Here is an 11,146-nt window from a genome sequence, read left to right as displayed (position 1 = left end):
TGACACAGGACTTGTATCAGACAGAGAAGAGCAGTGGCCCGAGCCCTAGAAAGAAGACAGGAGAGTAAATCTGGGGAAGCTATCTGACCAGAGTCTGCTTACCTTCACACAAGATCCAAGACACAACAACAGGACAATGGCAGATTTATTTACAATTGACCAAAAAAAAGGCATACAGGCATTTTTTTAATTAAAAATAATAATGATTTAAAAAGTCAGAAAATCGATGATGTGTGGACCCCTTATAAGGAGCCCATTTCTCCACTCCCCACAAAATGAGAATCTCTTAGAGAAAAAAAATCCAAGATTTGAATGAACAAAAGACTCCAACATCATCCTCTACTGCTTGGGCTCTCTTTTCTCCAACCCGATTCTGGTGGACATCACTTGGAGCTGCGGAGTCACGGAGGCCAGACTGAGAAGTTCACTGGTTTGATTGATGGAACTGGTGGGGATGGCAGGAGGATGTGGGGTGCTGAGGGGTGGGTGTGTTCCTAGCTTAACCAGCATCTTCAGCTTCGTCTTGTGGTCAGGATCTCAAAGGGGCTCGAGCAAAGGTGAGTGGTCCTGACCTGAACCTAATCCCAGGTGGATCTGGTCTCCTGAACCTCAAAAGCAAATGTCTGTAACATGCAAGATGGGGGAGAGTGGGGGTTTGTGGAGGAGTCAGGCTAGCCGGGTCAACCCCTTTCTAACTTGGGGACACTGAGCTCGCATATTCCTGGGAATTGGGAAAGGAATGACAGAACTTGCTCTCACCTTCCTTCATAAGCAGTTTTCTGGGTGTCCTGAGAAGGAGGCGGCAAGAGCTCAGGCCAGAGGAGGAGTGGGTCTGGTTAAAAGGACTAAGAACACCGAGGCCAGAGGAAGTCAGGGAGAGGACGGCTGTCCAGCCACCAGAGGAGGGCATCTGAGGTCCCCAGGCCTCCCTGGTTTGCCCTGGAAGTGGGGGGGAGGGGACACCACCAGTGCACTTTGGGAAGAGCAGCGACCCCGAGGAAAGGGCTGGGAAGCAATCCTGAGGGATGAGGGGCCCACACGGCCATCCCTTCCTAGACAGACATGTGGACGCTTCGTTCCGGATAAACTTGGCCCCAGGTCCATGGTTTCTTGGCACAAATCTATTCACTGCATCTCTTCTCTTCCTTCCTGTTGGTCCAGCAATTTCTGGCTGCTCTGAACAGGGGTGATTCCTGCAGTCCTAAGGAACCTGGATCCCAGAAATTCCAGGGGATTTCCTTGTAGCAACCAATCAGGGCTTGCTCCGGTGGAGGATGACCTGGAGGCCAGCTGGAAACCCTGCCCTGGACAGCCCTGGGAGACAGGAGAGAGGAGGGGGCTGGCCGAGACTTGGCACCGAGGTTGCTGTCCGGGTCAGGGCTGTACTTTGTCACGGCATTAATGGCGCGGCCGGCTGGTGAGAGGAGAGAAACCTCATAGGAGCCCTGGTGTTCCCTCTTCCAGTTAGTCCTGGGGTGGCCAACAGCACTGAGGAACTGAGGTGGAGAGAGTGACCAAAACCCAGTATCTTCATGGATTTATCCATCCTTTATCCATTTGTGAAAAAAAAATTAAGGGTTAAAAAAAAAAAAAAAAAAAACAGAATAAAACCCAAAAACTGAAACTAAAGATAAAACCTGAATAAACAGGTCAAAGTGTTCCTGCTGGATAGAACATTCTTAGTACTGGAAAAACAAAACAAAACAAAACAAAACAAAAAACAAACAAAACACACAAAAAACTCATCCCCCACAGAACTGGAATAAGATGAAGAAAAATGCAAGATTTATCTACAGGCCCTCCCGCCCCCCACGCAGCCCCGAGATCCAGGAACACTGTGCCAGGAGTTACATTCCAAACGAGCAGGAGTTTTTTATTTGCGTGCCTGCAGTTCCCCACGCAGGGTGACTTTTGTCTGAGGATGGTGTGGGCCTGGCCTTGGTCCACCCGATCAGTCTATCTTCACGGCGGCGTAGATCTTGCGGACAAACATGTAGGCTGCATAGAAGCCGATGGTGCCCGTGAGCAGCCAGAAGGACAGGACCATGAGTGCCGTGTAGCCGAAGTAGAGGAGGGAGGGGATGAACTCGACGATGTCCAGCTGCAGCGCAGTGGGAGAGAACAGAGGAGCACTGCTTAGTGGCTGGGCTGCCACGGCAAGCGGGAGGACTCCCCCTCACTGATCTCATGGCAAAGTAGGCCTGCCAGGGGGAGCAGGCTTGCTCCTGGTGTGCAACAAAGGGCAGGTGGGGATCGTAGCCATGGCTAGCCTTCACCCGCACGGGACCTGTGAACCTGTGGATATCAGGACCTCAGGGGCCAGGCTGGAGTGCTCTTGGCAGGGTGGGCCACAGCTGGGCCACCTCCTGGTCCTCCACAGTCTGCAGAGCAGTACAGGGACGTTTCTGGATGGCTGGGGCCATAATCAGGGAGAGGGAAGGAGGCAAGAGAGGGGTAGGCAAGGCTTCCAGTCCAAGTACCAGCGAGACTCCACCAGCCTGCCCTGGCCTCCACTCCTCTCCTCTCAAGAACGCTGGTCACTTGTGTCAACATCTCACTGTGATTTGTATCTTGGAGCATCTTAGGCTCCTTTTAACTGGGTACTTGAGAAGGCTGGGCAGAGAGGCTAGGGGTCTCTGTGTGGTGCTGTCTGCTGGTACAATGGAGCTCATCTGGAACCTTGGTACCCACGTATGCCTAGGGCACCAGGGCCTGAGTAGGGCCTGTTCCATGGTTCATGGGCAGGAACCCAGAAGAAAACAACAGGGAAAAAAAAAATGAGGTAAAGATTATAGACCATTCCTTAAGCCTGAGGGGTCAAGACCATGCTTTCAGGCCCATCTCTCCTAAAGAGCATTCCTGAAGTTGGGGGTGGGGTGAGAGTGAAGAAGTGGAGGGGGCAGTGCAATGCCAAGACCAGGAAAGGGGAGAGACAAAAGAGAGGCAGAGTTGAAAGGTCTTAGAGTCAGGCAGGCCAAGGCCTTCATTTTATAGATAAGGCTGGAGGAGGTTTTAGGGCAGAGAAAGAAGAGGGGAGGAGAGGCCATGATGTGACCTTTAGCTTCTGTTTTCCCAACACTGTTCCTGCCTTCCTGCTTCCAGGTGTTTTAAGGGCCACATGTGCTACTCTGTGGTCCTGTTGTGGCCATCAAGCCCAGAATAAAACCCAAGTCAGTCAGTCAGAACACATCAGCCTATGGGACTTGATGAACAGTGAGCGACGGGCATGTACCTGAGCAGGGTCGCAAGAGGCTGTGGAATCAATGGAGGGACTGATATTCCACAGCAGATCAAAAACATTCTTTCAGCTCTAGGGCTGCCACCGGCCAACTTTCTACTTTGTAGGAAGATCATGGCTATAGGATAAAGCCAAATAAAAGACACCCAGAAAGCCAGCACCTACTGGTTAATGGGGCCAGATTTCACATGCCTGACTGTGGTTCAAATCCCATCACCGGTGGCTTGTAAAATATGGTGGGCACGAGTATGTGTGTGCCCCAAATCCCAATAGGATGGAGCAGTAGAGGCTATTGGGGCATGACCAGAGCCCACTGGTGGTTGCTTTCTCCCTCTCTGTCTCCCTCTAGCAAGCATATGCACCCTATGGCAATTATAAATAAAAAAGACACACAGAGCTAAGGTATGAACACAAAGCCCTGATACTATTTTTTGGTTTTGTTCTTTATTCATGATACTGTGTGTGTGTGTGTGTGTGTGTGTGTGCGTGCGTGTGAAGGAGAGAAGAAAAAGGAGCGGCTACACCACAGAGTAGCAAGTGTGCAACTGTGCAATCCCCTTCCTCCAGTTCCCCAGCCTGTCTCATCCTGGGCACTTACACTCAGGTCTGGTGTGTTTCAGGCTAACCGGGTCTGGGATTCAAACCAGGGTTGCTATGTGGGAATCCAAATTCTCTTGAGCAGCGCCACAGAGTCAGTCTCCTGATATTGTTCGAGACCTTGGATCTAACCATGCCTGAAACTAGAACAGCAACTTCTTAAACTTCCAAGTTACATAAGCCAATAAATTCTCTTTATTTTTTTTCAAGAGGTTTTTGCCTTAGGGCATGTTTGCTCGCTGGAAAGAGGGAGACAGAGACAGTGAGAGGGAAAAGAGGATGGCCATGCCGCAATCCCTTCTTTTCCACTCTCCTCCTGGAGTCTTGGGCATGCATGCACATGTGCCCAGAGTGATTTTCAAACAATTGGGTCCAAGACTTAAACCATGGTCAGTCATGTGGGAGTCCAGCAACGTAACTACTATGCCATCTGCTGGTCCCAATAAATCCTCTTCTTGCTTGTGCCAGCCTGCACTGGGTTTTGGTCAACTGTAACTCACAAAAGTTCTGATGAATAAATATCAGCTATAGGGGAGGGAGATTAGATTTACATGTTCAAGAAGATCCCAAGAATAAGACTAAGGTCTGAAGATGGAAGTTACAGGGAGGCACACTACTGCGTAATCAAAGAAGACCTTGATAATGACAGCAGCTCACTAGAAAGAGAAGAGGAGTGTTACAACAGAGTGTCTTCTCGATTTCTAAACGTGCCAGAGCCGGGGCCAGCAAACTTCTTAAAGGGCCAGATTATAAATATTTTAAGTTTTACAGGCACACGGTCTCTGTTACTCTGCTATTATAGTGCAAAAACAGCTACAGATGATATATACATGAATGAGCACGGCAGTGCTGTATTTCTAGAAACAAGCCTACTGGCCCCCAGGCTCCTGGGCCAGGTGATCATCTGCTGGGACTGCTGGAGAAGAGGGGCCTGGTCACCAGACTGGACACAGGGGTGGAGCATTGCACTAGATGGTCCTTAAAGTCCTTTCCAATCTGGTGTTTTTGGGAACGTGCCCGTTTCCAAGCTTCTCTAGCTGACCAACAGCTCCATCTTGCAAATACACACTGGTTTCAAGTAGAGGACTGTGCGCTTTTGGGCTTTGGAGACCCACAGAACAGAGTGTAGTCTACAGGTTAGCCTTGGAGGTGAGGGGCTCACCAGAGCGCCCCAAACTTCACCCAGTGGCTTATCTGGTTACATGTCATGCATAAATGCAGGAAGACTGCTGTAGGGATTGGTGTGTTCTTATCCTTGCCACTCTCTGGGGTTTGCCCTAGTCAGGCAAGCCCCGCTCCTTCCCACGTGGGCTCACACAGCGAGGCCTCCGGGATGCAGGCAGAGGCCCGTTCATCCTCTCCTTACTCTGCAGGACCAGTACTTGAATGAGGAAGAGAAGGAAGCCTCCAGGAACAGGTGCCTGAGGACCTACGTCTGGGTTCTCAAGGCTGTCAGCATTTTCTGCTTTTACCTGAACTCCTTTTATCTCACAGGTTTTATGCAGTCTTCTCAGTCACTTATCCTGAAGGCTTTTTCTCCCAAACAGGCAGACCATGAGCTCTCACTTTCCTAAAAGGATGCCTGTTCTCGAGCAGAAGGCATTCTAGATGGCTTTGGTTCCCCCTACTCTCGGTGGGAAAGTAAGGCTCACACACAGGTTTTTTTAATCCCAGCATCCTTCTCTGGGCCATTATACCCTAAAAGGACTAAGGGGATCCCCTCAAGGAGGGTGGTACCTTGTTGACAAAATAAAAGATGGCATAGACGAGGACATAGAATGCAGATCCCCCGGAGACTAGGAAGTTCCTCCACCACCAGCGGTAATCCTGCAGAAGGACAGAGGAAGAGTCATTGCCATCTCTGGCCAAAGCGTCTTCCTACCCAGTCTCCCAGCTGCCGAGGGGCTGAAGACTCCAGTAAGAAAGGTAAGGACTGGGGTGATGGGAATATTTTACAGCTGGACAGTGATACTAGTTACACCTTCTGAACACTAGACTTACAGACTTAAAGGTGAATGTTACTATTTATAAATAAAACTTCAGTTTCTAAAAATATCAATAACAAAAAAAGAAAAGTGACAATTGACATTCCTTGAGCAACTATGTAGCATGTGCCAGGGCACTCTGGATGCTACATGAATCCAGTCACTTGATCCTTAGAGCTGCCCTCTGGGCTAGGTCCTACCACCGTCCTGGCACACTGAGGTGGCCTGGAAGGAAGGCTCAGAGGTTAAGCGCCTGCCAAGAGCCCGGGCTACTAGTGGAGGAGCCAGGATTCCAGACCAGGCTGTGTGTCCCAAGAGGTAGGGCCAGAAGGAAGGCAGCTCACCACCTGCACCAGCCTGTCAGGAAACCCACCACGGGAGCAGATGTGGTACTGACCAACCACCGTCCTTTTATCAAGGAACAGCGCCCGCCCCACACCACCACATGGTGAGGAGGTATCAGTAACCAGTGTACAGCTGGATAAACGGACCTCAGAGAGAAGCAACACACTGGGCCACAGCAGAAGAGGGAGGGCCATATGGGAAACCATGACCTAGGCTCTTTGCGCAGCCTCACTGATGTTCAGTGCCCATTCTAGCTCCCACGTCCCCAACCCTGTCCCCTGACCCCGGCCTCCTGGTGCCACTCCCCTCACCTCTGCACAGAGCTGGAAGTACACCATGACGATGCTGATCTGTGAGCAGGATACCACGAGGATGATGAAAACGAGGAACAGGAAGCCAAAGAGGTAATAGAACTGGTTCTCCCAGATTGCCTGTGGACATACCACAGTGGACCTTCAGCTGGCCTGTCTCCATCCCACTGTCCTGTCCCCTGGCATACCACCTGTTACTGGAGTAGGCATGGAGACACCCTCATGACACCATCAGGGCCTGTGGGCTGGTCCCTCCTCCCTGGGGCAGGAGGTGAGGGAGGGGCTGGACACAGCTGACCCTGTTCTTGGTAGGTCTCAGTCTGAATGTGAGGAAATGATGATTCCCATCCCAATTAAAATTATCCAGCAGCCAGCACCGCACTCCATCCTTTCTCTACATCTCCACGTGAGCCTAAGAAAGCTTGGTCTTTATGTGAACTGAGGAAGGTGGGGCCTGGGATGCTGGAGACTTCCCAGGCTCACACAGGCAGAGCAGAGAGAACCTTCCTGGGAAATGCACATGGGCCAAATGGCAGCCAACCCATCGTTTGCCCTTCTCCTTGTAGGCCTGGAAGGGCAAGGTGGTCTCAGTGGGGAGGCCCTGGGCCAGCACCCTGGAATAGCAGACACCTGCCCAGTACTGACTGAGTGCAAGGCACAGAGCTGGGTCAGCCAGACTTGCATGGCTCTGAAAAGACCTCCTGTCACCTGTCATCTCGGCACCCCTGGGAAGGAGGGATCTCTCTCAGAGCAACAGCCAGCGTCTATTACAGATGTTATCACACTCCAGTCTCACAATGAGCTGATGGTTAGAGCTCACCCTTCCTTGTTCCAGGGAGCTATGAATAAGGTGGACAGCTAAGACGTGCAGGGGCCCAGAAATCAAAGCAGATCCAATGCTACTGATCGTGGCAGCCAATGACTGCAAGGTTCTGGAAGCAGCTCTTTCCCCGCACCAGACCCCCTACATGGGCGTCTCATTCAGCAGTCAAAGCTGTTCTGACAGACAGGACTGTTACTATTTCAGGGTAAAAATCAGGCTCCGATGGGCAATGAAAAGCAGAGTGCCTGAGTGAGGAGCAAGCTCAGGCTAGCGTGGGTGCCAGCAGTGTGGGGTGGGGGCAGGCAGCAGTACTCACACTGAAGATGAAGAAGAGCTCGATGAACATGGCGCCGAAGGGCAGGATCCCAGCCATGAGGATGCTGCAGCAGGATGAGAGTGTTAGCCGCGAGGAGACCCAGGCTCCCTTCCAAGCCAGCACCGTGAGGGTGCCTCCACAGGCGGGGTGTTTCTAACTCTACTGGCACGATTTGTACCATTACAGCTTTTTGAAAGGTAGGCAGAGGGTGGGCATCATTCTCCCATTTTTTATAGATGAGAAACTGATGTACAGAGCTGGGGTGACCTGCCTAAAGTCCAAGTGATGGTCTTAACCTGTCTTACCACACCCTGCCACCCCTCCCTTCCCTGTCTGCTTCCTAGGCCAACACCATGAGTGACGACCACCTAGTCCTCTTTGTCCTGGAGTGGAGCTAAGCTTTCATGAAGTCTGCTAGAGCCGTGTGGAGCTGTAGAGTACTAGTCACACCTGTGGGTACCCTTTCCATGAACGCCTAAGGAGAGGGCTCAGGGGGGTGCTGGCTGGCCTCGCCCATTTCAGAAGCCCCCTGCTCTTGCCCCTGCTGGAAGACTCACCCCACAAATCGATTCATGTACCACCGCTGTTCGGGGATCTGCCGGGGAATCTGGTTGGTGCGCACAGGGTTGTCGTATGGCTGCTTGCGGAAGCCAAAATAGTAGCCCAAGTAGACCAGGGGCAGGGAGATCCCGAACCACATGCATAGCAGAGCCACCATGGTGGGAAAGGGCACCTGTGGACACAGCACCGTGAGGTCTCCACGGAGCCTGAATGGGGGTGGTACAAGGCGGAGAGGGCCTCTGGGCTCCAGGGAAGAGGCCACATATGTGCACAGCAGGGCCAGGGTGGTGGGGAGAGTCTGAATACATCCTCCTTTCCCAGACACAGGGTCCCTGGCCAGATTTCTTGGAGATACCCCCAGCCCGAGGGAAAAGCAGTGTGAGGATGGGGGCTGCTTGGGCTCCCAGGGAAGAAGGAACCTTAGCATTCTGGCAAGCCTGGCATCCAGAAGGGAAGAGGGGAGGACTGGGAAGGAAGGGACTGAGAGCATGATGGACAGAAGAGGCCAGAACAAAAGGAAAGGAAATGGGTACATTAAGTGAGGGGCAAGAGCTGCACTAAGGGCAGCTCTTTTGTTAAAGCACAATATATCATTGAGTAAAACACAGGTTACAAATAAGCACACAGAAGGACTCCACCTTAATAAAAACACAAAATATCTACTTACAAGGGATCTTGAAAAAGTCCATGAAAAAAATGGAATTAAAATGGCCAGGCTGTGTTCCAGTGTAATACGACTGGACCCACACGGGCCAGGTCCTGGCTCTGTCTCCCAGAACTTCCTTGAACACTGCAAGCATGCATGTGTATCTGTGATGCAGCTGAGACTAGGAGTGAATCGCAGCATGAGGATCTTGCTGGTGGTACCTGTCTCTCTGCCTCTCATGGGAGAGATATATAAATGTATTTTTTTTTAAAAAATAGAATTAAAAAATAAAATCATAAATTTTGTTTCTCAACATGTGCTCCATCAAGTTCAAGACAATTTTTTAAAAAGAATTATTTAATTTTATTCATCATCATTATTATTTTTTTCAATTTGACCACAGAGCAACAAAGAGAAAGAGAGGGAAAGTGAGAAAGCAAGCCACCAAGTCCAGGACTTGAACCATGGTGGCCATGTGGGAGTCCCATGCCTTAATCACCATGCCACCTGCCAGCCCCAAGTTCAAGACAATTTTGTAAGCAATGCTGCTGGCTATCTAGTCCAGCCCTAAAGAACTGCAGGGCCTGAGAATTTAACCATGTAAATACAGCCTGTTTATATTAACTGAAGAAAAATAGGTGCCATTTAAATAATTTTTAAAGATTAGAAAACCAGCACTCAGAGGGAGTCAAACCAGGACATAAGTGGATGCCTAAGGATTTCCCTGGTAGTTAAGGGAGCTGGATCCCACATAGCCAGAAGTGTACTTTGAAGCCCAGCCCTTTTGGAAGATTGCCTTTGACTGATGAGCGGAAGGACCAAGGAGCATTGTCGCTCTATGAGGAAGCTTTCTCGAGTGCCTTTCTGCTAAATCTTTGGTTAACTTTCTCAAAACACTTCCATAAGCAGATGTTATTGTTTTCTGGCCCTCCAGAAAATCAGCAAGTCACATGCCTTGAGCATCCCAAAATACTGTGGATATGACCTTTGACCCTGATCAGTTTGTTTTCGTTATGCCTTTTATTTACTTACTTTTTAATGTGCCAGAGTGTGTGTGTGCTCGCCAGAGTGAGACAGAGAGAAAGAGGGGGAGGGAGAAGCAAAAGTATCCCACGACGGGGTGTGGTCACACCACAAACCTTCTCTATGTCTCATCTTGTTAGGATTTTGGGCACACATATGCACACATGTGTGTTTTTCAAGCCACCAGGGCCAGACTTCAAAGTGCATTGCTGGCCATGTGGGATCCAGCTCCCTTAACTACCAGGCCATGGGGCTGATCCTGGACTTCTTGGTAGCCACTTCGTTGTGTTTTTTTTTTTTTTTGAGAGGTTTTTGCTATAGGGCGCGTGCGCTCGCCAGACAGAGAGAGAGAGAGACATAGAGACAGAAAGCGAGAAATCACCCCCCAGGGGGGCTGGTCACGCCGCAATCCCTTCTCCTCCATTCTCCTCTCGGGATCTTGGGCACGCACGCACATGCGCCTGGCGTGAGATTTAAGCCACCGGGTCCGAGACACAAACCGCAGTTGACTGCGTGGGAATCCAGCGACATAGCCATTACGCTAACTGCTGGTTCCCCCACTTTGTTGTGTTTTATCTTTAGATCATACTGGTAAAGCCACATGTCATGTTATTATGATTGTCTGAAGGAATGCTTCAGGATCTTAATCCTACTTGTTGAAAATTTCCATTGAGGTATCAGCAAGCGGCAAACTGGTTAAGGCACTGGACTCCCACAAGGCCGACTGCAGTTTGAGTCCCAGGCGTGGAGGCTTGAAACACACTGGGCACACATATGTGTCCAAAATCCCAAGAGAAGAATGGAAGAGCAGGGATTGCGGCATGGGCATCCCCCTGGGGAGTGATTTCTCACTTTTTCTCTGTCTCTCCAGCAAGGACAAGTACCCGATAGCAAAAATCTCTCTTAAACAAAACAAAACAAAACAAAATTTCTATTGAAAGCTCTGCTCTTATCTGCAGTTGATATGGGCATTGCAGTTTAGGTAATGGTTGAGCAAAAGCTTGCTTAACTTTATTTTTTCAGATAGTGTAAGCTGATCCAATTGAGATTGTATGGTGCTGGCTATTGTTTCTACTGGTCTTTTTTTTTGAAGAGGCTTTTGCCTTAGGGTACGTGTACCTGCTGGGAGAGAGAGTGAGATCACCCACCAGGGTAGATGGCCATGCCATAATCCCTTCTCTTCCTGAATCTTGGGCACGCGTGCACACGCGCCCAGGATCGATTTTTTTTTTTTTTTTAAAGAGAGATATAGGGTGTACGTGCTTGCCAAAGAAAGAGAAAGTGAGAAGTCACCCCCCCAG

At 50.2% G+C, this 11,146-nt stretch overlaps 1 protein-coding gene across 3 annotated transcripts in view; it reads right to left on the bottom strand.

The window, feature by feature from the left end:
- Positions 1-1,630: 1,630 nt before the first annotated feature.
- Positions 1,631-11,146, bottom strand: part of TM9SF4 (transmembrane 9 superfamily member 4) — a 52,588-nt gene continuing 43,072 nt past the window's right edge. For 2 of the 3 annotated variants that reach the window (XM_014590220.2, XM_014590219.2), the window contains exons 14-18: positions 8,173-8,348; positions 7,616-7,679; positions 6,477-6,596; positions 5,573-5,662; positions 1,952-2,101 (exon numbers count right to left, since the gene is read on the bottom strand). In XM_014590220.2, the coding sequence (XP_014445706.1) occupies positions 1,952-2,101; positions 5,573-5,662; positions 6,477-6,596; positions 7,616-7,679; positions 8,173-8,348 (600 nt within the window). Of the gene's footprint in view, positions 2,102-5,572; positions 5,663-6,476; positions 6,597-7,615; positions 7,680-8,172; positions 8,349-11,146 lie in introns of all 3 variants that reach the window. The other variant, XM_014590218.2, reaches the window with a different exon arrangement.

Source organism: Tupaia chinensis, unplaced genomic scaffold (assembly GCF_000334495.1).
Source record: "Tupaia chinensis unplaced genomic scaffold, TupChi_1.0 Scaffold000418_1, whole genome shotgun sequence".
In the NCBI taxonomy this organism is placed as follows: domain Eukaryota; kingdom Metazoa; phylum Chordata; class Mammalia; order Scandentia; family Tupaiidae; genus Tupaia; species Tupaia belangeri.
Note: the sequence above shows the minus strand (reverse complement) of the source record. Positions and strands in the feature narration are given on the sequence as shown.